At 34.0% G+C, this 27037-nt stretch overlaps 1 protein-coding gene across 1 annotated transcript in view; it reads left to right on the forward strand.

Moving 5' to 3' along the window:
• Positions 1 to 3881: 3881 nt before the first annotated feature.
• The window catches only part of LOC136803344 (voltage-dependent L-type calcium channel subunit beta-2-like), an 83872-nt gene continuing 60716 nt past the window's right edge, over positions 3882 to 27037 (forward strand). Inside the window, exons 1-2 of the mRNA XM_067060062.1 lie at positions 3882 to 3960; positions 20645 to 20965. Coding sequence (XP_066916163.1) covers positions 20708 to 20965 — 258 coding nt within the window. The 5' untranslated portion in view covers positions 3882 to 3960; positions 20645 to 20707. The remainder of the gene's footprint in view (positions 3961 to 20644; positions 20966 to 27037) is intronic.

A 27037-nucleotide genomic window follows, 5' to 3' on the forward strand; every position in this document is an offset into this window, starting at 1 on the left:
TTGAAAAAGGGCGTGTCAGAATGTAGATTTATTTTATACATTTTTAATATAACATGTGAAGAAAAAAGAAAAATTTTCTATGTTTTGTTATAATACATCTTGTTTTATTGCAAGTCTTAAAATCTTTACAAGTCACTTTTTTTGCCACACCAAAAGTTCTAAATTAATCATTTATTTTTTTAATAAGTATACAGTTGACCTTATTTTTTTATTTTGCCAGGATTTCCCAATTTTATTTTCTATTAGTCCCTTCGAAAGTCTCTTTTAAAAGCTCTGTTTTAGAAACATTTTCGTACAAAATTACAAATAGACGTTATCCACTTCTTTTGCAGCAGATGATCTTGAAAAATCTAGATTAGGTTTCTAGATTAGGTTTCCTAATGAATGGAATATTACATTTCTTAAAAATTTATCAAGACCATCTTTAATCTGTCTCTATATAACCATATTTTACTTTTTATTTTGATCTGTGCTGGGAAAGTAAATGATCTTCCTTATAAATTTGAAGGCCAATGAAGCAAATGATTAGGATTTTTAAGATAGTTACGTCCAATGGATTTCATTGTTGCAGTACCTACATCTTTATTGGTTTATTGGTCTGTACTGTGCTCATGGCTGCTTATATTATAATAGTCCAGAACTTTGAATAACTTGGTTTTGCTTAAAAAAATATGATTTGGGTCGGACAATGTCCGATGTTCGATCGTTATTTCAAGCCCAGTAGTTCTGTAGTCTTACGAAAAATATGTCTATTTTTTATGATTTTTGTTTTTTTTCTTTTGTTTATTGAGTCATATAGTATAAACATTTCAGTGTTTTGTCGATCCAGAGGTCTACCACCTTTTAAAAATAATCACTAAACTATTTTTTGTACATCGTGTTCATGTTATTTAATTTCATAATATTTTTGATGAAAATATGTGATGAGAATCTTCTGAGATTGTTTGTAAATCTTTGAACAGAAAAATATTATCAGGTCACCACATGGCTTAGATAGTGTTTAGTGTTTAGTTTCGATTTGAGATCAAAAAAAATTTCAACACTATGATTTTGCTTGAAGCTTGACGAATTGTGGACTACGGATTGCTGGAAATTCTTCTGAACCACTAAAATATTCCCGATGTGAGTAGGAAGATGATATCTATCATTTGGAAAATAGAACCACAATACTTTTTGATATTATGCATCGTTTTGATTGTGTTAAATATTGCAGTAGTGCTCAATGAAGCCAGATCCAAGTAAAATATTAAATCTCATTTTTATTTTATTTTGTTGTGATGAAAAGATATATTTTAATATTTTAATATTATGTATCTTGAGAACAGTTTATAGGGATTAAGGAAATTTTCGACTAATTTTGAGGATTAAGTATCACTCCGCCTCTCACAAAATTATTGTTACTATTTCATTTCTTTGAAATTACTTACGTTTAATCTTCTTAACGCAAAGGTGGCAAGATCTAAAAGGTTTATTTAGTTCATGTTCGCTCGTTTGTCTTTCGGCCCTGTCAAATGCGATGTTTTATTGGAAAAACGGATATATAGAAAGAAGGATAAAAGGAAAGAGTTTACTTTTATCATTATAAACGAGGTTTAATGTAGACAATGGTTTTATTACTGTATACGTTATAGTAAATACTTTTCTTTTTGGTTTTTTATAAATATGTTAGGACCACTAATATCATTTAACTTGTCGCCGTTGAATTTATACAGTTGGGATTTTCTCTGACCACTTGTTTGAAGATAAAATAGTTGAAGTTGTCAGCTCTGACGAAATCAGGTTATAACTATTAAAGTTTGAAATCACTTCTGGATGAATTTTTTTCAACAAACTATTTCGTCAGTGTAAAAAGGGAAGGTATTTTTAATTCTTCGTTTTGTCGACCTGATCTTTTTTTAACATTTTCATAAGACTGTTTATATTTACACATATGGGCAATTCTATTTTATATCCATGCAAAGGGTTGGACGAACTTTTCCAGAGGGTAATCCGAGAAGAATTTCCATGGGGATGTTATTTCATTTTTCCAGGGTGTAAAAAGTTATTCTAAAATTCCCAGGTATCAAAAGACTGATTTCAATTCATCCACCGTCATTTTAAGGTACTATACGAAAAGAATTTTCCAAGGGTTTCTTTGTGATGTATGTTAATTTCCGAAGGGCATTCACACATTTGCAATTTTTTTTAACTTGAAAAGGTTCGTCCACCTCCCTATATGGTTTTTTAATGGTACAGCCCATTGTTCAAAAAACAATTTATGAGGTTTCTAAGAAAAATTATTTTTGTGTTTTAATGTTATGATTTTCAACGTTATTGTTCATGCACTTATTCAATAGTCCGTGTTTTATATTCCACCTTTTTTAATACCGATGATTTGCACGATTGAAAGGCTCATGCATGATTATTTGTACTTATGTGCACCTGATTATATTTCAGGGGGGGGGTTAATCAACAAATCTAGGGTTTCGAATTAGATCTTTGTTTTCATTTCACGTAATTTCGTATCGAACGAAAAAATCGGTAAACGAAACCGAAAGTGACCGGTCAGTGTTTTGCAGATTACCCTTAAAAAGATCATTTTTGGTTTTTCGATAACAGAAGCCTTCAATTTTTTACTAATTTTTTCTCCAAAAATCGAGAAGCGAGAATAATCGTATTGTTTTCTCTGTGGTACTTTAACATAACAAAAATCAGATGGTTAAAATCAAAAAGAGTTAAAAACAAACTATTGTAAGTTTTGAAAATAATAATTTTCAAGCCCAAAATCAAAATCAAATGATTGTCCATTCAGTATAAATCCCAGACGTAATTTTCGAATTAAATTCCCTCACAGGACAATCAGGTGCACATGATTTTGTTTCGAAATGCATGTTATTTTTAGCAAATTTATTTTCCATCTTTTCATTTTATTTTCCAAATATATTTAGATCAGATCATTAATTAGAAAATTATCAATTAGAACAGAACCATCAAGAATCCCCCACACCAACCATCACAATCACCAGGGTTTAAATAAAATTACAGGTAAGGCACATTTTTATAGCACTTTTTAGTGGTTTATTTTTTGTTGTTGAATTATACTTTTTTTATGAGAATATCTAAAAAATTTTACAGTCTTAAGATGTTCTTAACATTTTTAAAGTATTCTTGGAATGTTTCTTAACATTTTAAGTATGAAGCCTAACTTTTTCTTGATATTTTTGATGAAGCTTTATGTTTTTATATAGTTTGTTCCGATAAGAAACGTGCATATAGTACCAGTGAAAAATATTTCAATAATTTGTACGTCTTTTGACTATACTACACTAACCAAGGGTAGGTCATTGACCCCGACGTAGTCCCTTCATACCACTGATCTCCAACAACTTGCTTTGAACGGGAAGAACATTATTCCGGTTTTGACAAGTGGGATTCGAATGTTTGAAATTAAAACTTTTGAAATCTAACGAAAAACATAAAACAACATGGCGGACTAGTCAACTGTAAAACTGGACTCACTTTCACAGGAAATATGTATGCAGCCTTTCTGTCTTTAGTCTATCTGATGCGTAAAGAAATTATGATGTATGTGATTTCTATCTACTGTTAGGTTCCAAATAAACTCCCCTCCCGCTTGTTAATTTTTCGAAAATTTTCTAACCCCCCCCCGGACCTTATTAGGACCCCCCGTTTATTAATTCTTATGAATATTTTCAGCTGTTAAAGAGAAGGCCCCTCCCTTATTTTGCTCTAAATAGCCTGATTTAAGCCTAAATTTACCTTATTTTTGGGTTTTCAGAAGTGCAATTTCCAACCCCCCTGGCAATTAGCCCCCCGAACCCCCCGTTAATTTGGAACCTAAGAGTATAACTAGATTAGTGTATTATTCTTCTTTTATTCAGATTGAAGAAGAACAGTACTGATTGCCGTATTGGACGTTTTGTGACAACCTTCATCTGACTTTTTCCGACATTTGGTTACGTAAGTGTTTATAATTCAATTATTTAACAAACATCTACCTTCCAAGAATTTTCCATTCAGTCAAAATAATTTATATTTTCATGTTTTCAGCAATTATTTTTCGCAGAAAATATCTCCATTTTTAAAGGAGGGAACTATAAAAAGGGGGTTAATATGTGTGAGAGAGTGATTGCTTAGATATTGTCCATACAATTAGAATCTATAATGAAGACATACACTTGACTGTGGATTACGTAAGGGGTGATTTACACTACACAGGGTTTATAATTGTTTTGGGTCTTCAAATTCAAGAAATCTCGGGAACAAAAGAAGTTCGAGCTAGGGGAAACACGAACCCGATTTTTTTAAGGAGGATTTTTGAGAATAACTAAAAAGAATATAGCACTGACCTTTATAAACCCTGCACAAAGTGACAATCCGTCGTCTTTGATCTAAGTTGCTTTGCTACCCGCAAAGAAGCCATTGTATTGTTTAAAATTAACTTCGAACGGCGCTGCATCATCAAAATTAAATCTAGCTCTTTTGATGCATTTACACCGCTATTAAGTAGTGCTACCATTAGGGTACTATTTCCAAAGAAACTCTAAGCCGTGATTGAGTATACTATATGATAAAGTTCAGTCACTGTAACGCGCATGCTCAAACATTCTCCAATTAATTGTGTGCTATTTTCATGTTTAATCAGGTCTTGTTTTTTTCGTTTCTCGAATTCCCCGGCCTCAATCGTTAATTGGACTCGAACATCGATTACTTAGTTCAAACATCGGAAATCAAAGTGGAATTTTAGTCCCTTTTTTAAGGAGGGCTTTTTAATCGAAAAACCAGTGAAACTTTCTTGAAGGCGGAGGAGGGGGAGTTCATTTGTACAAATTATTGTATTCAAATGCATGAAGAACGATAGATCTCACACCTCATTGAAGTTCAAGCTGATTTGATTTTGAAACAAAAGTTTTTAAGGCTCAAACCTAAGTGTTAAGTGAATCTAATGGAAGAGTCCCTCAATTTCAAATATTTTTTATAAATTTTCTTCACTTTATAATTTTTGTTTGGTTAATGGTGGTGTCGTTTTGCGTTATGAATAGGATTTTTTCACCGTTTTTACGATTTATTTTTGAACCTACTTTGAGGTCCTATGAATTAGCCTGTTCGTTCGTTTGTTAGTAAGTTAGTTCGCTACATTGTCCGTTAGATACCGGCTGGCACGGCAGCTCGCATTTTAGAGTAACATTACTTGGCTAAGCAGTGACTCCTTGTGTGTAGGACCGATTCCAATATAAACTTCTCAAAGGTCCCTAAAGACTAAGGCCCCTCTAAACATCTTCTGATTTAGGGTTTCAGAATTTGATATTAATTTTAAGTTTAGAAATTCAACAAAGACTAATGATATTAAATTTTCATGTAATATATATAGACCAATCCGTTCCTTCTCAGTACACACCGTCTAAGTATAATATCAAGAAAATCTTTTTGCGGTTTTTTTGAACAGTTTTGTTTGTGTTTCTAGAGAAAACCACAATATCGATTTTTTACGGGCTCTTCTGATGTTTATCATCGATTTTCATCTTCAGTTGGTTTTTTTTTCACTTTTTAATGTTTTCAGTATTTTGTTTTCATTTTCAAAACGTACATTTTTCAAATTTTTTTTTAATATCTGTGGTAATCTGTGATTTAATTTTGTTATCAGAAACTTGTGTTTTTTTTGTTCAAAACCATAGCTTAAGGATTCGGATTTAATTTGATGTCATTTAAAAATTACTCAGTCTATTTTGTATCAGCCTTCATGGTCAATGCGAAGAATCGAAAGTTAGCACTTTGGAAGTTTCTCCAAATTTGATTTCAAAAGGGAATTACACTCTTTTTTAATGAGAACCAGTAAATTTTTGTTGAGGCTCGGCTCTTGTGTTTTAGCACTTTATGTCGCAAATTGTTCTTAAATCCTGTTCTTACCTTGAATGCTAAACTTTTAGGTTTATTTACAGCCGACTCTCACTAATAAGAACTTCTATGATTCGAACTTATTCTCAGTTCCCGTCAAGGAGAAAAACCCTCATACGATACTCTCTATAATTCGAATCTCTCTGTTATTCGAGCAAATAAGATTGCCCGTTCGAACTCGAACTACCGAGAATCAACTATACGCTTATTTTTATTAATTTGACACTCAATTTGTATTCTTTTTTTTTTTTTTTTTTTACATTTTGCTCTCATAAAAAAGTGCGTAAACAATGAAATGAAGAAGCTGAAATTTTCGAAAACAATTTTGATGGAAAAAATGTTAACATAGTATGATTTTTCCAATCAGGAAAAAAAATTGTAAATCGAGTAGACTATCATATGTTTCTTTTCAGGAAACCTAGACCAAAAAGAGTTGAAGGAAATTTCGAAATTTTATTTTAAATGTCCGTAATTTTGAAAATGTTTTTTCTGGATTTAAAAACGTGAAATTCAATAGGCTTTAGACCTTAAATAGGAATACTTTAGACACTCAAATCGAAATAAAAATCTACTACTATGTATTGTTGTATTATTTCACGCTAAGGCGCAGTAGTTTAGTGGTTATCAATCTTGACTGCCTTCCAGGAGGTCGGGGTTCGATTCCTTGTTCGGTGCTGTGATTCGCTTGGCAAGTGAATGTACCTTCGCCCGGGCCAACCCATGCCATGTGAGGGGAATTGGGTAGACAGAAACTCAAGAAGCCTGTCGGTGACTGTGCTAGGAATCTATTCCGCAATCCATCGTGGATGAGGTGAGAGTGCACTGGCCTTGTTCCCTAGTGGTTCACGCTGGACTTAACGCACTCGATCCAAAAACTGTGTGTCAGTGTCTCGCAAGCTGGTCGCAGTATAAACCATCGCGTAGACGGTTCTAATGAGACGACTCCTAGACCGCTCAATACGGAACCGGGTGTCCTCTGCAAGGAGCAGCCAGTCATCATCGTGCCACGCTAAATTTTATCTTAAAGGTTTTGATTTTAAATATGAGTGCTATCGTTTGCTTACTCATCACTTTTGATTCACAAGCTTTTCCACATTGGATTGACACTGATGTGGAGCAAGATTGATCAGAAAGAGGAAAAGAAAAACATTTTTTGATTATATCAGCACAATATAACAATAGGCAGACACTGCCCTGATATGAAATATATGTCTTCTATGAAACGGAGCACTTAAGTAAAAATAAAACCTTTAAAGAGGATAATTTAAGACACTTTCTCATATCGAAATGAAAATCTACTTTCTATCTTTTTACATCACGCTAAATTTTATCTTAATTGACGAATGGAAATAAAACTATTTTCTAACAGATTAAAAGCTGAGCTTACGGAAAGTGGCTTCATGTAGCTAGATATTATAATTCTATAAAATGACACACTTTATTGCGCAATAGACGGAATTAAAGCTTACGGTGATTTTTTTCTCTCTTCATCTGAAATCAATACACATTTTTTTATAAGAACATCCAACATTTTTGAAGCCTTCAGATGTTCTTAACTTATTTAGTTTTAAGCCTAAAAATGTTCTTAACATTTTCTTGTTTTGACCATTTTGTGAGTATTTTTTACCATTTTCCAGAGAAAAAGTTGTTTTTTAGAGTCCACAAAGTTTTAAAATGTTCTTAACTTGTTCTTAACATTTTGGCCATTGAAGCCTTATGTTCTTATATAGTTTGCTCTTATAAAAAAACGTGTACACAAAATGCTTGATCTGATAAAAACTAAATTAATTGAAAAATTAGAAGTGACTGAAAATTAGGCTATTATCAAAATTATTTGATTTAAATTCGTTTTTGAAAATTTTTCTTTTCTTTTCTGGCCAATCATCGTCTTAAAGCGGCAAGCTATTAGAGTGTTCGCCTTTCAATCAAAATTTGGAAATTTCTATCTATTTTTTAGACTGATACAACCAGTTAGAGGAAAAATTAGCAATTATTGAGTAATATTGATGGGGACATTTTGGCTTGAAACCCCTATTTTAAAGCGGTACTGATACAGTATTTATAGAAGAACAATTTCATCAGAATAATTCTATAATAAAAACGACGAGTCAAGCCTCATCAAAAATTTAATGGTCCTTTTTAAGTGGACTGCTCTTTTTTACTATTGAACCTTAAGTCTGATATAAAATCAGTTATAAAGATAGTGTCAAGGAAATTCAAGCCGCTTTAATCTTCAAAAGCTGCTGAAAACGAATCGCCATATAGCGGAAATGCTCAGCGTTATTGAAAACTTTTGAGATCCTCACTTAAAATCAAACGCAATTTCACGTAGTGAATTATTTCGTTTTAATTGTGACAGTGTAACCCTATCAAACTGTAGAGCTCGGATACGCACGCTGCAATGCGGATATCTGAGTCGGAAAACTCTTTTATTCAGAAATAGGAATTGTTGAAAAGAGGGAGTCAGAGAGCATTTTTTTAAACGATTCTAACTTTGGAATGGGTTTTAATAGTTGCTTGTAGTCTCGAAGCTAAAACAATATGACTTTAAATTGTTTGGAGTGCTGAGATGTAATGATTTTTTTTCTCGTTCGACATTGGCTGTTGAGTCAGTCAGCAAATTTGTTAAAGGTTCTCAATTGTGATCATTCGATACTAGGCCTAAAAGCATTTTCAAGGGGAGCCCCTTTTTAACCCCTTTCAAATTGTAATGTCAAAGTTTATAATAGTTTTGTATTTTTCTATGCCTGAACTCGAAATTTCGCAAATGCTACAATTATGGTCGAAATACATTAACCGCCGTTTTTCAGAATTTAAAGTTCGGGGAGAATTGCTATTTTAGCATTTCCACTTTCTTTCATTGACTATTTCGAGTTTAGAGGGGTTCGGTGGCCTCTAGAGGCTATATTCCAAGCTTTATTCGAGCAAATTTGAGCTTTTAAATCCTGAGATCCTAAGTTTCCAAGTCTTAATTCTCATGTTAATACTCAGAGTTAAAACTCTACTTTCCAACTGTAGTTTAAGGCGCTTAAAAATCATTTATGGTGTTTAAAATTTCGCCGGGATATATCCCCTTTGTCTCAAATATTTTGTCCATGATTGTAGTGCCATCCAGTTTCCAAACAGATTGAATTTTTTGGAACATAAACCGTCTGATATTTAAATTTCTTGTTGACGGTGGCTTTCAATGTTTTTATCAAATAATGAAGCGTATCGAATAGTAGAATGTCGCATCAGACTGTACTTCCCTATAAAGATTGATTTAGGGAGCTCTACTTAAGAATTATGGAAAAAAAGATTTCATTGATTCTAAGATTAGAATTATGATAGGATTTTAAGGATTGAAAGTTTGCTTGTTTGTGGTTTATTTATCCAAACTGAAAATCGTGATGGTGTAAAATAAATCCTCGATCGAAAAATATTGTTTAATGTTTAAATTGGAACTGTGATTTAAATGAGGAGAACGTGATTTTAAATACATAAACAAACTATGTTTCTTGTCAGAAAAAGATAGATATGGGTTTGATGAAATAAGGGAGCATGGAGTACATAGAGGTCAAGATTTTGAGAGAAGAGCTGTTTTATATCATTAAAAATTGAGTGGGGATAAAAGTTTTGGTTTGTTAGTAGACTGGCTGGTTATACAGTCGCTTCTCTCTGATTCCATTTTCTAGGGGAATCAGATTTTCATCCAATAAGGATATAGTACAGTTGATGCTCTCTAATTCGACGTTCTACTTTTCGATAGGCTGCCTTATTCAATGAAATTTAAAGTCCCCGTCAACAAGAAACTCTCATAAACGACGCTCCCTTATTCGATAAGCTCTCTTATTCGATGAAAATCCAATTCCTCTTGAATAACGAATTAGAGAGCGTCGAATTAGAGAGCGTCAACTGTACTCTAATTGTGGCAATCACTACTTCAAAAATGCATCAAGAGTGTCCAGTGCGTTTTCATTAAACATTTTTTACGTCAGATTGGACCCGGAATTACTTTAATTATTTGTATCTGTTCAAAAATCAACGTAGGAGATATTGAAATGATTTTTTTTTCCACCGTCTGTACTTTAGGGACGAGATGAAGTTTTTACAAGCTCTTTTTTGATTTGGTTTGCCGTTAACCAGTAATAAAACAAGGAAGACAATTTTATGTTAGTCTTGACAAATTTTTTTAGCCTGCTTTTGACAGAGTATATAGTTTTTAGCTATTTATTCTTCCCTCATAAAATCTTAAATTGTCGAAAAGGCCGACTCTTGATTTGACCTACGATATTTTGTTTCTATATGAGAACTGAATTTAAACGAAGCGTTGCTATTATCTTTGTCTAGCTGGAAGGAAGTTTTTCATTTATCTTTTTCAGGTGAAACTTTAACAACAAAGTTTAAAGTTTGCCAGCTTGAGAAAGCGTCATTTAAATATAATAGACCTTAGTCTTCAAATCTTATTGTGTTTTTAACAGTTTTTAATGTTTTTACATGACCATTCTGGATGGGATTTTCTCCAAAGGGTATCTACTTTTGTGAAAAGAATTCAATATGTTCTAATGTATTGCTTATTTAGGAAAAGGGGGTTGTCCTTTCAAGGAAGTTTGAATGTTTTGTTCATCAAGACAATATTCTGGAAAAGCTTTCAAGGGATATAGTAATAACTCCCTCCAAATCTAATGGAAGTTGTTACTTTTGTAGCGAACCAGTTCATTTTGCTATGAAATTAACAAAGGTTGGTTTTCCTTTTTAAAATTATCATCTCGAAATAAAAAAATCGAACCTTCTGTGAGGATTATTTCAGAAGGAGATTGTCCGTATAAAATAAAAAAGATATTTTAAAATTGGAAGAAATATGTGTGTCAAATGGAACTTTTTAAAAGCAACTTTCAATTGAAAAGTATCACACTTACAAGATGTGAGCTCCTATAAAATTTTTCGAACTTTTCAAGCCTCAAAAGTCTCTTTAATTTAGAAAAAAGTAGTCTTCGAGAGTCTTATTACTTAAAGTCTGCAGAAACGATGATGAAAAATTAGTTTTGAAGGGTGACAAGTTTTCGTTAATGGAATAAGGATCCAAAAAAGTTGGAGATGGATCAACAATGTTGTTACTTAGACCTAACATGAAGCATGAAAACGTTTTTTTAACAATTGGGACAACAATATATTTTCACAACATTAATCTTTTAGATAATTCTCTTCGACTCAAGAAAACCTTTCCAACGGTGTATAATTTTTAACATAGCATAAGGACATGTTTTTTTTTTACTGTACCAAAATCAGGTTTTCGAAAATCGTGAAAATCACTTTATTTTAATTATTTCGTCATTCGCATGATGAATTTTCCCAAAATTTTGATATGTATCGAAATCTGGGAAGGGCTTTAAAATGAGCTATTTGAAATTTCAAAATTCGGAGTATTTCAGGATTAATTAATCATGGAGTGTTTTGGATCATATCTCACTCCATGACTCATTATTCGGTCCTGAGGAGGTTTCTATGCATTCCTGAGGTAGCCTAAAATCATAAAATAGCCTGAGGAGTAATTTTTTTAAAGGCCGGAGTGAGTTATGATCCAAACAAACAAAGGACTTTTTTAATCATTTTTCACTCATATTAACAATTCCCGTTTTCTTTAGTTCGTTCCTTTCTTATCAACTAAACAAAAATCTCAAATCACTTCCCCGATAGATAGACCTAGATTTCAAAGATGATCAATTTGATCCCATTTTCCTCTGTTTTTTTCCAAAAAAAAGAGGTCGATGAAAATTCAATCCTTTAGCTACACCCTGAAATAAGTTTCGTATATAAATTGGACACGACAAAGGCCAAATATAGAGCCGACTTTATAAATCCGAAATAGACTATGATTTTTTTTCATCCTGAAATACTCCGGATTCAACAAGCGATATCTTAAGTTCCATAAAAGCTATTAAGATCGGACAAAAAGTATCGGACAGAGCTACTAATGTATTTTCTTATTTTTGAATAACGATAAGAAAGGGTTCAGCTGTCTCTGTTAGTCCCGATTTGAACCGGGTTGGTTGAAAATCGGCATTTTGGTACAGTCAAAAAAAAAACATATCCATAAATGGGTGTCGAGAATAAGATAAAATAAGTAAAGAGTCTACATACTTTCGAGACCGATTTTGGTCCCCACTTTAAAAAATTAGGTCGTGAGTCAGCATTTTGTTTTTGTCTCTCCGTAAAGGGCTACTTAGACTACACAATATATTGGAGAACAATATTCGACAATATGGTTTGCGGACCGTAATGTACGAAGTAAACAACTGGTACTCTATTATAAAAAGGAATTTTCTTTCTGTAAACAATCCCCCTTTATTGTTGGAATATTGCAAATCGAGCTGACAATATATTGCGGACACCTTTTCAATATATTGTCGACATTCAGCAATATATCATCAATATATTGCCTGACAATATATTGTGTAATGTATGTAGCCCTTAACAACATGATGCTTCCGTGCTTTTTTATTTTCAGGGGCGCAGGGTAGGGATTTCTTTTTTAAAGTCTCGATTACATGACAACAACTGTGATTTCCTCTCTCTAAACTAATATATTTTAAGAAAGTTAATGATTTAGAGATTCGTCTATCTTAGTCACATTTTCAATGATTTTTTTAAGATTACCTAGCGGAGACTTTCCACAGCTTAATAGCCATATCTTCTTCATGGTAGTGAACTCCCAGTTACTAAGTCACCGTACAATTAGACTAGAGTCTACTTCTGGCTGAACTTTGCTTTTTGATGATTTTTGATGACGCTGAGTTCAGTGAAGTAGACTAGGAGCATCTGACGAGGTTGCCATTTTGAAAAAGAATGTTTAAAATCCCAATAACAAAAAAACTACTTGGAGTTGAAAGATATAATAAAAAATGAGAAACAAACATCAATAACAGATTTGCAATCCCTTATTCTCAAATAAAAACATTGCTTTCATACTGTTTTTATCTTCCAAAAACAACTAAAATCTGGCGGCAAAAGTATATTACCATATACTACCGGGCCACTTAATTGTGCCATCCAGTCTATCAAAAAGCTTTAAGTGTACCCCGGGCTACCGTACAATTTACTCTCTCCAAGTAGATCTTCAAGGGACATAACCTATAATATACACGTTTTTTTTTATAAATAATGGATTCATCATGAATATTCTTAACTTTTTTGGGAAAATCATCCTAAAATATTCTTACAGTAAATTCTTAGGTTAGGATCCTAATTCATACTAGATTTAACATTTAGTACATACGTCTCAAGCATAAAATGGTATTTTTGTAAAAGGAATGAGCCTTACTTGGGGGTAATTGATCATTTATAATTGAAAATGCTCTAAAGGGCTACATACACTACACAATATATTGTCGGGCAATATATTGTCGATATATTGCTGAGTGCTGGCAATATATTGAAAAGGTGTCCGCAATATATTGTCAGCTTGATTTGCAATATTCTAACAATATAGGGGGATTGTTTACCGAAAAAAAATTCCTTTTTATAATAGAGTACCAGTTGTTTACTTCGTACATTACGGTCCGCAAACCATATTGTCGAATATTGTTCGTCAATATATTGTGTAGTCTAAGTAGCCCTTAAAAATGGATTCTTAGCTTGAGTAGCAAAATTCCATGATGGTGATAATCTTCGCATATTCTTAATTTTTTGGCTATTTTCATCATGGACATTCTTATAAAGTGTATTCTTATTTTAAAAAAAGCGTGTATTATACCAGCTGTCCGAGGAAAATGCCTGCACTGCACACTCGGAAAGCAAGTCTCAACCTATTGCTAAACCTAATTTGATCTTGTTATCTAAGCTATCTAAACTTTGCACATTTATTTACACGTTTTTTTATCAGAACAAACTATATAAGAATATAAGGCTTCGATGGCCAAAATGTTGAGAACAAGTTAAGAACATTTTAAGATACCTAACCAAGATATTATTTCCATGAAACAAAGGCTAGGATTCAACAAGTCCCAACCATGTCGATGCTTTATTGTAAGGAGGTAAAATTATTGTTGTTCAAAAAGAGCAGGAACTTTTTTTTAGCTTTCCTTACAATTAACCGACTTTAAAAGCATTTGATTTTGAAGAACATAAAAGATGATTTAATATCTAGTGTAAAATCTGAGCAAAAAAAAATTGGGATATCATTTTCTTTCGGAGCATTAGTAGCTAAGTGTCATAATCAACAATTCATGATATGCACCATTACATCACGGACCCAATAGCTGATTGGTTGTAATAATCAGTCAATACGTCACTTTCGACCAATCAGCTGTTGGGTCCGTGGAAGACTTTGCAATGGTACAAAGATATCAAGGCAATGGTATCATGAATAGCATGTACTAGAGACAGAATTGGTGCGACTCCTAGTAATGATGGCTTTGGTATTAAACTTAACTTGTCTATATCTCTGAGCTGTAACAGTTGATCTGATTCATTCTAGAATAATAAAGTGTTTAGGTTACACCATATCTTATTTTCGTTCGAGCGTAAAGTTCCTACTCTTTTACAGTACGACCTAAAAACCTAGAGCTGTCTATTGTATAGACTACAAGATAGTGTTTTACTAAGGTTTAAAATCTATTTGCAATTTGTAAATATTTTACATTCGCTGCAAATCATCAGTTTTTATGGATTCTCAAATACGGATGTCTAGAATTTGTTCGTTTGGTTTAATGTCTTGGACTACTTTAAAAATTTAAGCTCAAAATTATAGAGTAATGTACCTAAAGATAATGCTTCGTGCTTTTTAACTCACATTTTTAGAGGACTTTTATTCTCGATAAGTTTAAGATATTGACAGACAGACAGACAGACAGACAGACAGACAGATAGACAGACAGACAGACAGACAGACAGACAGACAGACAGACAGACAGACAGACAGACAGACAGACAGACAGACAGACAGACAGACAGACAGACAGACAGACAGACAGACAGACAGACAGACAGACAGACAGACAGACAGACAGACAGACAGACGTGTGGTTCTTTAACGTAATCAAATACAAAAAAATATTAAAGCTGACATTTGAAAGAGAAGGTTCGTCAATTGATTTTTTTAATTATTGGCTTTTTTCTACAACCTATAAAGAACCGATCTATTTACTGGAAAAAATTCCAAATTGAAATCCAATTTGAATCATTCTTTCTTAGCGTCAATCTCATTTATTACATAGTGAAAATTGAAATTCAATCTTGTATTCTGGCGTTTTAACTTTTGTCTTTCTCAAAAATTTATTTAACTATATTTAACTGGAAAACAGCAAATCCTATTTCCATGCATTTAATCCTGTTATAACCGAATGCCGACTCGACGGCTTCATTTTTTTGGTATTTCATTTTGCATGAACTTTCAAGAGGTTATTTTTTCTTTGAAGTTGGTTATGTTATGAGCTTTTTTAATTACAATAAAGTCTCTTTACTGGAATCTTAAATATAACTCGAGGAGAGGGGAGTGAACAATTCTTTACTTTCAGTTATTATTTTAAAATTAATTGGGAAGTCTAGGCTTGGGACTGAGCCAACGACCTTGCGGAACGAAGCCAAATGTCCATCGACGAATACTTAGTAATTAATACAGTTCGGCTGTATCATGTAGGTAGAAGACCTAGCAACGATGCGCAAGGTTGTGGGTTCGATCCCCAGCCGGGTCACACGGAAGATCCTAAAATGGTACTTGGTATCTCTCTACTTGATGCTCAGCAATCAAGAGACGGATCAAGGGTTAGTGGAGCAATCAAGCGAAAAAAAAGTGATGCCCTCCTCTACCTTCGGTTAGATAGCTAGAGAAAATGGAGCCATTCGGTTGCTTTCGACTACGCTCGCAAACTTACTTACTTAAGTTCTTTAATTACTTGTGACATGAAGCTCATTAAAGGGTAATTATCCGTAATGTATGTTTATTTCTATAATTCAAAGACTTTAATCTTGTTAAAGTGTTGTCAAGTCTCAACGCGCAGATTTTGTCGGCATATCTTGCAGATTTCGTAAATGCGGAACCCCCTAACGTGTTAATCCTTAAACAGTAGACGGCCGATGATGTTTATTTTCTATAAGAATCTCTATGTTCAGAATGTCTCCTCTAAAACCGCTTTCCAGATGATGCCTTCCTCTGGTCTTCTACAAAATTCTTTTGAAGTTTTGTTGAGTTTGATGGTTCGATGTGTTGTATATCAATTGCTGAAACTTTGCCAAACTTTGTTAAAGACAATGGAATCAGTTTGAAAACTGTTGATTGAAAAAACTGAAATTTCTATAAAGAGTATTTTATTTTAAAAACTGGAAATTCTTATAAATAGTAAGCTAGGTATCATAATACAATAGAAAGGATATGTTGATATTTGTTGATCTGCGTTATATACCCCAACTAAAATTGCCAGCTGCGGTATAACTTTTTGTTGTCAGCTCTTAAGTAGATTCTACTCTTAAGTTATCTGGTGAAGAATTGTCGTTGTTGAAGAGTTGTTGGTTAACGAAGTTCTTCTCATTCAAATACAGAGTGTTCCGTAAGAAATTCTCTTTCGGCAATAGATTCATTCATTAAACAATGGTTCAGGAATTGCTTTTTTAAAGATATTGTTTTTGGAGTTTGTTGTAGAAATCCTTTATGACATACATACACTGTAGATTGCAATAGTTATTGTAGGTTAACATTGGGAAAGTAAAGAGAAAGACTAGTCACTCCTTGAACTACGGGGGAAAAGTTTTTGTGATAAAGGAGATGTTTTTTAGTACTCCAACTTGATGATGAAGATTTCGCTGCATCGTTATAGTATTAGATGATTTTTCTAACAAGCTTTTTAAAAAACTTTTGGAATTTATTCTTGTTGGTGTTTAATTTCAGAGATTATCACTATCACACTACTTAAAACTTACTGAAAGATATAGTTCAATCTTTATTATAATCAATAATTTTACTATCACGTAAGCATTGGTTTTAGGAATTTTATTTTGTTGACGTCATCTGTAAAAACCACTTGTGTCTGGAGTATGGGTTTCATTCTCTGGTTTTCGTTCTTTCCTTCGACATTCTTTCTTTTTTTGACAATTTTAGCCTTGCTGTTCTCATGCAGTTCTTATTTTGGTAACCGTTTCAGGGTTACGATTATTCATTTTTCAATTCTTATTTTTTATGTCTTTTTGGTTCGCTTTGGATAGTTTACTTGACCTGACAGCTTTAGGAACATTTGATTTGTATACGCTGGGTCAGATATTATTATCGCGACTGAAGGTATGACGAAAGGATTATGTAATATCGGGCAGCTGGAGAGAGGAAATATGTTTTTTTCACCTTTTTCGCTCGCTTCGGTGCCTTCGCCTGATTAAAAATGCTCTGAGAATTTGCTGAAAGGACATAAAGTATAGTTTAATTTTGTTGTAAAAAAACTTGTATCGTTGGAAAGGTGTTGCAGAGTCAGTCCTCGAATAACGGTCTTTTTCAATGGTCGAGTACTGCAAAATGAAACAAAGAATCCTTCTCAAGTTGCTTTTCGTCATCAGGTCTTTATCGATGATTTTCCTTAATCATTTGTTTTCGCTGTCTCTTAACTTTTACAACTTTCATGTTTCTTATCAGTCAGAGAGGATCATTTTGTCGTCACTCGCTCATGCATTTAAGATCTTTCAGCGATTAAAATTGAAACGGTTAACTCTCCTCCCACATAAAGTCATCTCTGCTTTTGTAAATGGTGGAATGGAGAGACCATACACCTTTGCACCAGATCTTTAAGCCGATACGATGATAGTTGGCTAATATCAAACGAAGTACTAAGTATCAATTTCAATCCTATTAAAGCCACAAGTGGAGCCTCATCGAAGAACCACAAAGATTTAGGAAAACTGGTATGATTGTGTATCGGGAAATCAAACACTTTTTCTTCTGGAATAGTAACCCCTCCCCGATTTTTTGTCAATGCATCTAGTGACTTCTTTTTTGTTTGAGAGTTTTTACTATATCCGTCATATCTTCCTTCGTTTCGAGCGTAAAGCTCCTAAGTAGATTAGCGCTATTTGGACCAAAGGACCTTTATATATCATTCGAAAAAGCTATATCCGCCATCTTTGATCGGGGCTTTTTTAAAGTGGTGCCAGCAAAGAAAGTCAGTGTTAAAATTTAGAGTTTAACAGCGCTACATCATCATCAAAAATATTCAAAGAAAAGTAGATTTTAGCGCTCTCGATGCGTTTACACTGCTATTGAGTAGCAGTGTAAACGTAGTTACCATCATTAGGGTACCACTTAAAAAAATCGGATCAAAGTTTTTGCTTGGCTTGGACATGGCATGGACCAGGGGTTTAGGTACCCCCTAAGAAAATAGGTACCCCCTGAAATTTAGGTACCCCCAAACAACAGACGTTAATAGGTACCCCCTGTGAATGGTACCCCCTGTGACTTGAGTATATGTCAAGAAATGAAAAAATTGTATAATTTTACAATTAAAAAGAATAATATGATAGTTAGATAAAAGCAAGATAAAATATAGTTCCCAAGCCCCCGGACGTTACTGTATAAAAGTTAGATACCCCCAGAGATCATAGGTACCCCCTGAAATTAAAAAAAAAATCCAGCCCCCAGCCTTTTTCAGGAAGATTTTGGTTGTAGCCCCCCCCCCCTGCGGGCTGGGGGGGGGGGGTTCATGCCATGACTTGGATTGAGAGACTTTGTCCAGGGTATATAAAGGACAGTTCCAATATGTAGACCCTCTAATTATTCTTTCCCACAGAAATGTGATTTTTCATCATGTGAAATCAGAAGTATTAAGTGAAAAACTATAATGGCATCTTAATAAACATATGATTAACATGCAAATTGTACATATTGATAATTATTGAACGCTTTTTATAAGAACACAAGCATAAATGAAGGTTTTAGACAAGAACAATCTAATCCTCAGATTTCAAAAATTACTAAAATGTACTGGTTTTAAGACCCTTTTAACCTCACAAAGTAAAGGAACTAAAAAGGGTTTTTAGAATGTCTTATGAAAATTGAAAAAATGTTAAGGACAGCTGGATGAAAATTTAGTGTTTCTTCTTATAAAAAATGGTGTGATTTCTTTTATTGTTCGTGTCAAGACGAAAATTGTATAAATGATTATCACATTTTTTCGTGTTGCTGTTTTTTTGAGGTGTGCATGATTTGTTAATTTCAACGGGTGTTTGTTGTAGATTGTTCTGTTGTTGGTTGGGATGTTTGTTTTTAAAGCCATGTAAGCCTGCACAGAGCTCAACAAAGTCCTTAAGGCCCCTCTGCACTTTCGTGAGAAATGAATGAAAACCTTTTAACGTTCTTGTAAGATCATTTTATTGGTCGAAAAATGAAGCATTTTCATTGGACAAATCTGGCAAATTTTCTGTATTTAACTCACTGTCCTAGTGTTATCAAAGCCTGGCTAATAGGTAATTATAGGCAGATCCCATTTACTTCAATTTATAATGAGGTCCTCGTATTATTACTTCAATCATTTCGATGGTTTACTCTCTAGAATAGATTTGAGGTCCAAAATAATTGAATAGACGTTTGACTTAGGCTTTAAGACCAGTCGTTGCATGGTTTTTCTTGTCAAAACTTTGTTTCAAGAAGGTGAATGTGACCATTTTAGAGATCGATATCGTTGAAATGAGTTTCCTAGAAAGGTCATTTACATACATTTTTGCCACGTCGTTTTCTGATATTTTAGTGAAAAGTTAACTTACTTGTGGTCACAAAGCTATGTAGGGTCATTTCAAGAAATTTTCAACAATGATTGAAGATAAACCGTCTCTATAGGGGCTTTCAAATGGTGCCAGATGGTTCATGGGTCGCGGTGCTCCTAGGTTTCCTATTACACTGGTGTTATCCAGTCAAAATTGAGTGTGGCCTAACGTGCCCTTCCGTTAATGTGATCTTAAAAAGGAACTTCTTTAAGGGCAGAAACTTTCGCGTTTTTCGCGATTTTGATCCTTTTTCGCAAAAGTTTCTACCAGGTAAGAAATTAAACCTGAAAAAAGCTAAAGTTTTTTTCGCGAAAAATAAACTTTTTGGTAACTAAAACTCATAAAACTTAAAGTAGATATAATCTAATATTATTAACTTTTTCAATAATTTCGACTGTGGAAGGAGACGTCGCAGATTTACTTTGGGAGTGATTTATGTTTTTAACTTTCATTTTCTTCCTTTTGATTTTAACTTTATTTACTATCTGCCAATCTGACATGATTTATTGGACTCCCGTCCAGAGAGATATTAACAGAAGAGATATTAAATAAAAAGTAAAAGGGAGCGAAGAAGGAAGGAAGGAAAAAGTTTATCAAACAGTGTGTTAGAAAAATAGGTTCGAAAGAGGTGGAACTTCTCCGCACCGTGGAACAAATAAAATGAGTTATCTTTATTTTAGGGAGGGATTTTACCCCAAAATATTTATTCAATTTTTCATTTTTCACGGGATAATTATTCTAAATAGATTATAGTGCTCCCTGTGCAACTTAAAAGGGGAACAAGTATTTTTGGATATAGTTTTTAACAGTTCTTTTGATGATAGCGTCATTTTGTTTTAAAAGGGTTGAAGGAAGAATTATAAAATCCAATGTTCAAAAATGATTTTTTAAAGCTGGAAGACCGATTCTGTGTGACGTCATTTTCACCCACGATCAGCAAATTAATTCCAAGAAATTAAAAGGTCTTGCATCTCTTGGAATTGATTTATGGGATGAGTTTTGATAGTAACCTTGGCTTCCACTTGTTATTTTACAGCTCAAAAAGTCAATAAATTTCATTGCTACCAAAAAATATTCATCACACATCAACTCAACCAAGATGATGCACGGAAGCCAAACCGAACCCGCCATCTCATCAATGACGAGCGAGCGGAATCATAAGAACCTTTCTCACGGCAGCCGAACCAGTATTAACAGTCAACGTTCGACAAACAAAAAAGTCAACAGTCACGTGTCTTTTGATGAGAGTACAGCGGCGCCTTCATCAAAGAAGCCCGGTGCTCTGTCGGCGGCAGGTGGCAAGAAAAGTGTGGACGACAATTTTAGTAGCTCCGTACTACAGACCGTCTTTGCATTGGTAAGATTTGCTTTCATTTTCATTTTCTCTTTTGTGATCGAAACCTTCACACTACCAATCGGCCGTTTCGATCACAGACTTGCACCGTAATGGACTGTGTTCGAATCCCAAGCATTCCAGGCAGGGTGTTAGGGAAATATTGCTATAGACTCTCTACCTTCACTCGTATATCATTCTTTCTCAATCCGGCTGATAATCGAAGTATCGATTGATGTCAAATGAGCTCAGTGAAGCTGAAATTGCAGATGTAGAACGATAACCTCGATATGCATGAGTTTTAAATGTCGGATAAGGAAATTATTTGAATCTTTTCGTCAATGGTTACTCTCCGCGATTTCTTAAAGGTCCGCGAGTTCTTCTATCCTCCTTTGCTTCTGCTGGCAAAAAAGTAACCGGACGGCTTTTACTACATTTTTCCGTCGTCATGCTTTTATTGCAAGGATAATGAGGTAGATCGAGGTGTTTGGTATTGTTGGTATTAATGAGGCTGCCACTAATAAGGACAACAGAAAGTATCGGCTAAAAAATCATCACCTTTGTACTAAAGGCTGACCTGTTTTTTAAGGGCTTTATCATTTGTTAGATGTAATAATACAGGTTTTTGATATGTTCCGAATCGGAATTATAATTTCTTGTTCCTGGACTAACTTTTTATTTAAGATAGGATTCCCAAATTGGATAATCTAGAAACGTCATCACTTAATATCGTTAAAAATCGTTTACTTTAAAGAAATCATTTCTTTCTGTTTGAAATTTTAACATTAAAAACTCTTGTAAAATTGTTATGTCAAAATTATGTGCGATCAATTTAGCTATCAGACTTTTCTTGTACGTGTCAAATATTTAAACAAAATCATCCTTTCGAAAAATCTAAAATTAACGTGGTGATTAAAGCGATTTTGGTAACACTATTAAAATATCTGGAGAAAATGTTTTGACGAAGATGGCAACAACATAGTTAATGTTAATGTTAATTTTAATGCACAAAGAATGTGTACTCCATATATCCGACACACCAATTTACTTGATGTACCAGCTTGGATTGAAATTCAGGTAACTAAAAGAGATGGAATCTTGTAAATTCCCTTTTCGCTCTGGGGGTTGCTCCATAGTATCCTCTTATCCTCAGTTCGTTGTGGATATATTAGACCATGTTCAGACGTTACGGTTCCGTTCCGTTCCGAAACAAAACGGCTCCGAAACAAGTGTGAACGTCAAAATTCGAAACGTCAGAAAAGAAGACGTTACAACAGGCAAAACAAATCGAAATTATTCGCTCCACTTTTTCCATCGGAACGGAACTGCTTCGTTTTCTTGCTCCTAAACGTTCCGAAACCAATATGAACACACTCGATCCGTAACGAAAATCATACCGGAGCAAAACGGAACAGTAACGTTTGAACATGATCTTAGAGATGATTGGAAATGTTCGAACCGGTCAGAGCTTTAAGAAAAAAGGTCATTCTGGGATCAAAAGGTTTTCCACAGTTTTCAGATTTGGGTAGTCCACGAAATTAGCATAAGCCTTTTAATTGAAGTTTAAAAAGGTCTTATCTATTCATGAATTGTTTTTTGAGCAATTTCTGGTCAGGCGCGTGCCACTTTATTATTTAATTATCTCGATATACTCGATCCAATCCTTTCTATCGTCTATAGGTGCGAAAAAAGACTGGGACGGTTTTAGAGTGGTAAAACGGAAAAAAAATGCCCGCGTGGCAATCGGCAGCCACGGTCAAAAAGGTGTATTGACATTGAAAGAGTATTAATATTCATTTTTATGACAACCATTTTACTAAATTTGGCACAAGTGACACCAAACTATGAAAATGCGATATCTCTACAGTGTGTAAAATCTTTAAAACTCAGTATCTAGGGACACTTGACTACCCTGAGTATCAGAGGTTAAGTTTTCAAAGAATATATTAACCTCTGAAGACCAATAATAGAAATTTTATCGCGCATGTGTCAATCTAATCAATGTAGAAAGATTCAAAGATGAAGAGCAAATATTACCCTATTAAAGTCTAGCAGACTGTATCAGTATGCAGGTTACTATTTACGAATTCCCCAGAAACCTCCAAGTGTAATCGAAGTGAGTTTCTTTCGAAAGAAATCTTTTACATGATCCCCAAATGTATAACAGTAATTACTAAACTATTAATTATGGAAATGTCACTTTTAATTGAATCGAAATAATAGAGACTTTATGTTATGATTCTCTATCACTGACTCTTTTTAAAAAGCATTGATGATATTTTTGGACCTACCTCCGGGTGCCCCGGTGGAGGTCCTATGAATTAACCTCTGTCTGTTCGTCCGTCCGTTCGTTCGTCTGTTACCAGCTTTTCTCGAGATTGGCTCATTAGTTTTTTCTGATTTTTTGCACAAAGATGCAAAATGGCAATGGCCAAAATGTGATGGAGCCCGATTTTCGAAAAAAAATCATTTCCGGCCGAAAATGCCGGAAATATGCCGGAAAAACCGGTTTTTTGGCATTTTCTCAAGATTTCATCATTAGTTTTTTCTGATTTTTTGCACAAAGATGCGAATTAGCAATGTTCAAAACTTGGCCGAGTCCGATTTTTGAGAAAAAAATTTTTCCGGCCGGGAATATGCCGGAAATCGCCGTTTTTCTGGATTTTCATTGGACTTTTTCCATATAATTGGTTGTTTTTTTCATTCAAAAACATTATTAATAGCAATGCCCACCATCAAGCATGTTTCAATTGTCAATAAAACTGATTTTTGAAGCCGGAACTTTCTAAAAATCGCCGGAACAGCCGATTTTCGCCGGAAAGACAGTATTTCTTGAATTTCTTGAGCTGTACTTTATATTTTTTCATGAAATTTTGCACACTGAAGCAAAATGTCAATACCTAAATTGTGACGAAGCCCGATTTTCGAAAAAAATTCATTTCCGGCCGAAAATGCCGGAAATATGCCGGAAAACTGGTTTTTTGGCATTCTCTCGAGATTTTATCATTTGTTTTTTCTAATTTTTTGCTCAAAGATGCGTATTAACAATGAACAAAACATGGCCGAGTCCGATTTTTGAGAAAAAAAATTTTCCGGCGGAAAATGCCTGAAATATGCCGGAATTCGCCGTTTTTCTAGATTTTCATTAGACTTTTTCCTTATAATTGGTTGTTTTTTCATTCAAAAACATTATTAATAGCAATGCCCACCATCAAGCATGTTTCAATTTTCAATAAAATTGATTTTTGAAGCCGGAACTATTTTAAAAGTCGCCGGAACAACCTATTTTCGCCGGAAAGACAGTATTTCTTGAATTTCTCGAGCTGTACTTTATATTTTTTTATGAAATTTTGCACACTGACGCAATATGACAATACCTAAAATGTGACGGAAATGCCGGAAATATGCCGGAAAAACCGGTTTTTTGACATTTTCTCGAGTTTTTATTTTTAGTTTTTTCTGATTTTTTGCAGAAAGATGCGTATTCGCAATGCTCAAAACATGGCCGAGTTTGATTTTTGAGAAAAAAAATTTTCCGGTTGAAAATTCCGGAAATCGCCGTTTTTGCAGATTTTCATTGGATGTTTTCCTTATATTTCTATGTTTTTCACACAAAAACATTATTGATAACAATGCTCACCATCAAGCATGATTCAATTGTCAATAAAACTGAATTTTGCGGCCAGAAGTTTCTATTTAGTTTTTCCCTACAACCCTTCCCTCTCCCCCTACCATCAATCAATGATGAATTTCTTGCGTTATGCATTTTCGCTAAACGCTATGTTTTCTGACTGATTTTTTTTCATTTTTCTCCTTGCATTACTATCTAACTTTCAACATCAGGTAGGTCCATTCAGCATCTAGCTTGTTTAGTTGTTTTTTCAACGACGGGAATAAAAATATCAACTTTGAACCTCATCCAAGATCTTGGATGGTCGTCATGGTTACTTTTGTCTTCGTTGATTGCGCGATGAATAGAATCTCGATTCGTCGGCACAGCGTCAATATATGATTTTGACCTGTGCTTTTCACGGTAACACTTGACACGTGACGTCACTTCATTCAAGATGGTGCATTATTTTGCTTCAAACACAGTGTTTTATCACAGATATCTTATATAAAACACTAGACAGAGCTACTCCGTCCCTATAGCTGAGGCAAGATTATTCGCCATCTTTGATAAGTAGAACATAGGCAATTTGATCTATCAAGCCTATCTTTCGCCTCGTGGCTTCACGCTATTCAGGTTTTTTTTGCTTAGTCGAACAACTTGCCGGTACCGAACTGTGACCTATTGTGACCTACTTTCGGCAAAGATGGCGCATTATTTTGCTTCACCTGCCGTTGCTTGGGAAAGACAGAGTAGCTTTATGTAGTGTTTTTATATAAGATATCTATGGTGTTTTATATGAGATGTCTGTGCATCAAAACTACATGTATCGTTTACTCATATTACCGGCAAAATTGCTATAAGAAAAAGCCACTTTGTCCGAGCGAGAAAAAAACTTGTACACGAAAGAGCCAATTGTATTAGAGCGAGAATAAAACATATACAGTATCCTCTTATAGCAACAAAAAAACAAGCTCCACTAGAATTTTCCTGCTTTTAATTAATTAGATTGTCAACAGTTAATTTGTTCTAATTAGTTACACTTAGAGTAATACCAACTAACCATTTTCCCTTATCAATATATCAGTATGTTTATAATGTTGTTTTGTTACTGTTCTAGTAGTATATTTACAACAAAATATTGGACGTTTTTTCGTGACTTGTTTACAGTTTTTTGTTGATTTTGTTGACGAGTCTAAGTAACTTGTTTTTTTTTTGTTATACGTTATAGAAAGTATATTACAAGGCGGTTACTCCGGGGACTGGGAAAAGTTCTTATTATAGAAAGATACCAATAGTAGAAGTTCGAATAAGCGAGTGTCTACTGTACATGGGATAAAGGAATTGAATTTAAGCTTTGATAAACATTAAGTTATCTCAAGAAAAGTGTTTAGTTTTAATTGCGATGCTAGAATTTATCTCCTTCGTGAATGTCGGATCTAGTGAGAACCTGTAGTCAGTGGATGAACTTGTTGAAATCTTCTATGGTACAAGGGTATGAGAAAGTCGGGTCTGCGCGGACCAGATTAACGATAACCATCTCTAAGAGAGATTAAATTTTAGCAAAAAAGTAACGCACGGGGACTGCTTATAGAGAGATTAAACTACTTAGAGAGATTAAACTACTTCGAAGAGTTTGTTACGTTACCTCTGTCGGCTCTTGATCTACTTGTGTGTTAAAATGCCTACCCTTGACTATTGCTTCAGTTAAGTTACAATCTTCTTGGCATGTTATGTGTTATGTTTTTTTCGATCAAAGATGAGTGGATCATGAAATTATTACACCGATGTCCTTCAACAGTATTTAGAAGCTTATCAGGCAAAGAAATTTCTAAGAAAATGGAAAATATAGCTCCTATTTAGAGAAATAAGGGATAGATGCAGTTCAGTTTTTTATGGCCCTTATTGGTATGCTCTGCGTTGTAATAGTGATAACTGAGGGAGTATTCTGGTCTTGATTCACTCAATATCCATGTATTTCTAAAACGTGAGGAAAAGGAATATATGAAAAATAAGGTCGATCGATAAAGATTATCTCCTTATAGATTTGCTCAAATATGTAAGCTCTTAGCAACTCTATACACTTGATAATACGAAATATGAGGCAATCGTTTACTTAGCACTTCTTAGTCCCTTACTTAACATTGATTAATAATATACCTCTCCTGCAAAGGTCTCATGCAGACACTCTTATTGATTGCCAGATATCTAAGGTTTGCAATGTGATACCATATTATGCAAAAAATAAAATAAAACATTAAAGTTGTAGTGTATGTAGGCTCTGTTGAATGTACGATAACGGAAGGAGTCCTTGTTTCTGAACGGGATACTGTAACTTGGTCCTAATGCCTAAACCTTCTTTTAATTTGGGAATAATAGGAAGGTCGGAGTCGCTGATCGAAACTATATTCTTTGCTTGTTGGTCAGAGAGGAAAAACATCTTTTTTCAAATCAGCGATTTCAATTTTCCTATTATTCATCTCTAA

The sequence above is a fragment of the Clytia hemisphaerica genome, unplaced genomic scaffold (assembly GCF_902728285.1).
Source record: "Clytia hemisphaerica strain Z4C2 unplaced genomic scaffold, Clytia hemisphaerica genome assembly, whole genome shotgun sequence".
Classification (NCBI taxonomy): domain Eukaryota; kingdom Metazoa; phylum Cnidaria; class Hydrozoa; order Leptothecata; family Clytiidae; genus Clytia; species Clytia hemisphaerica.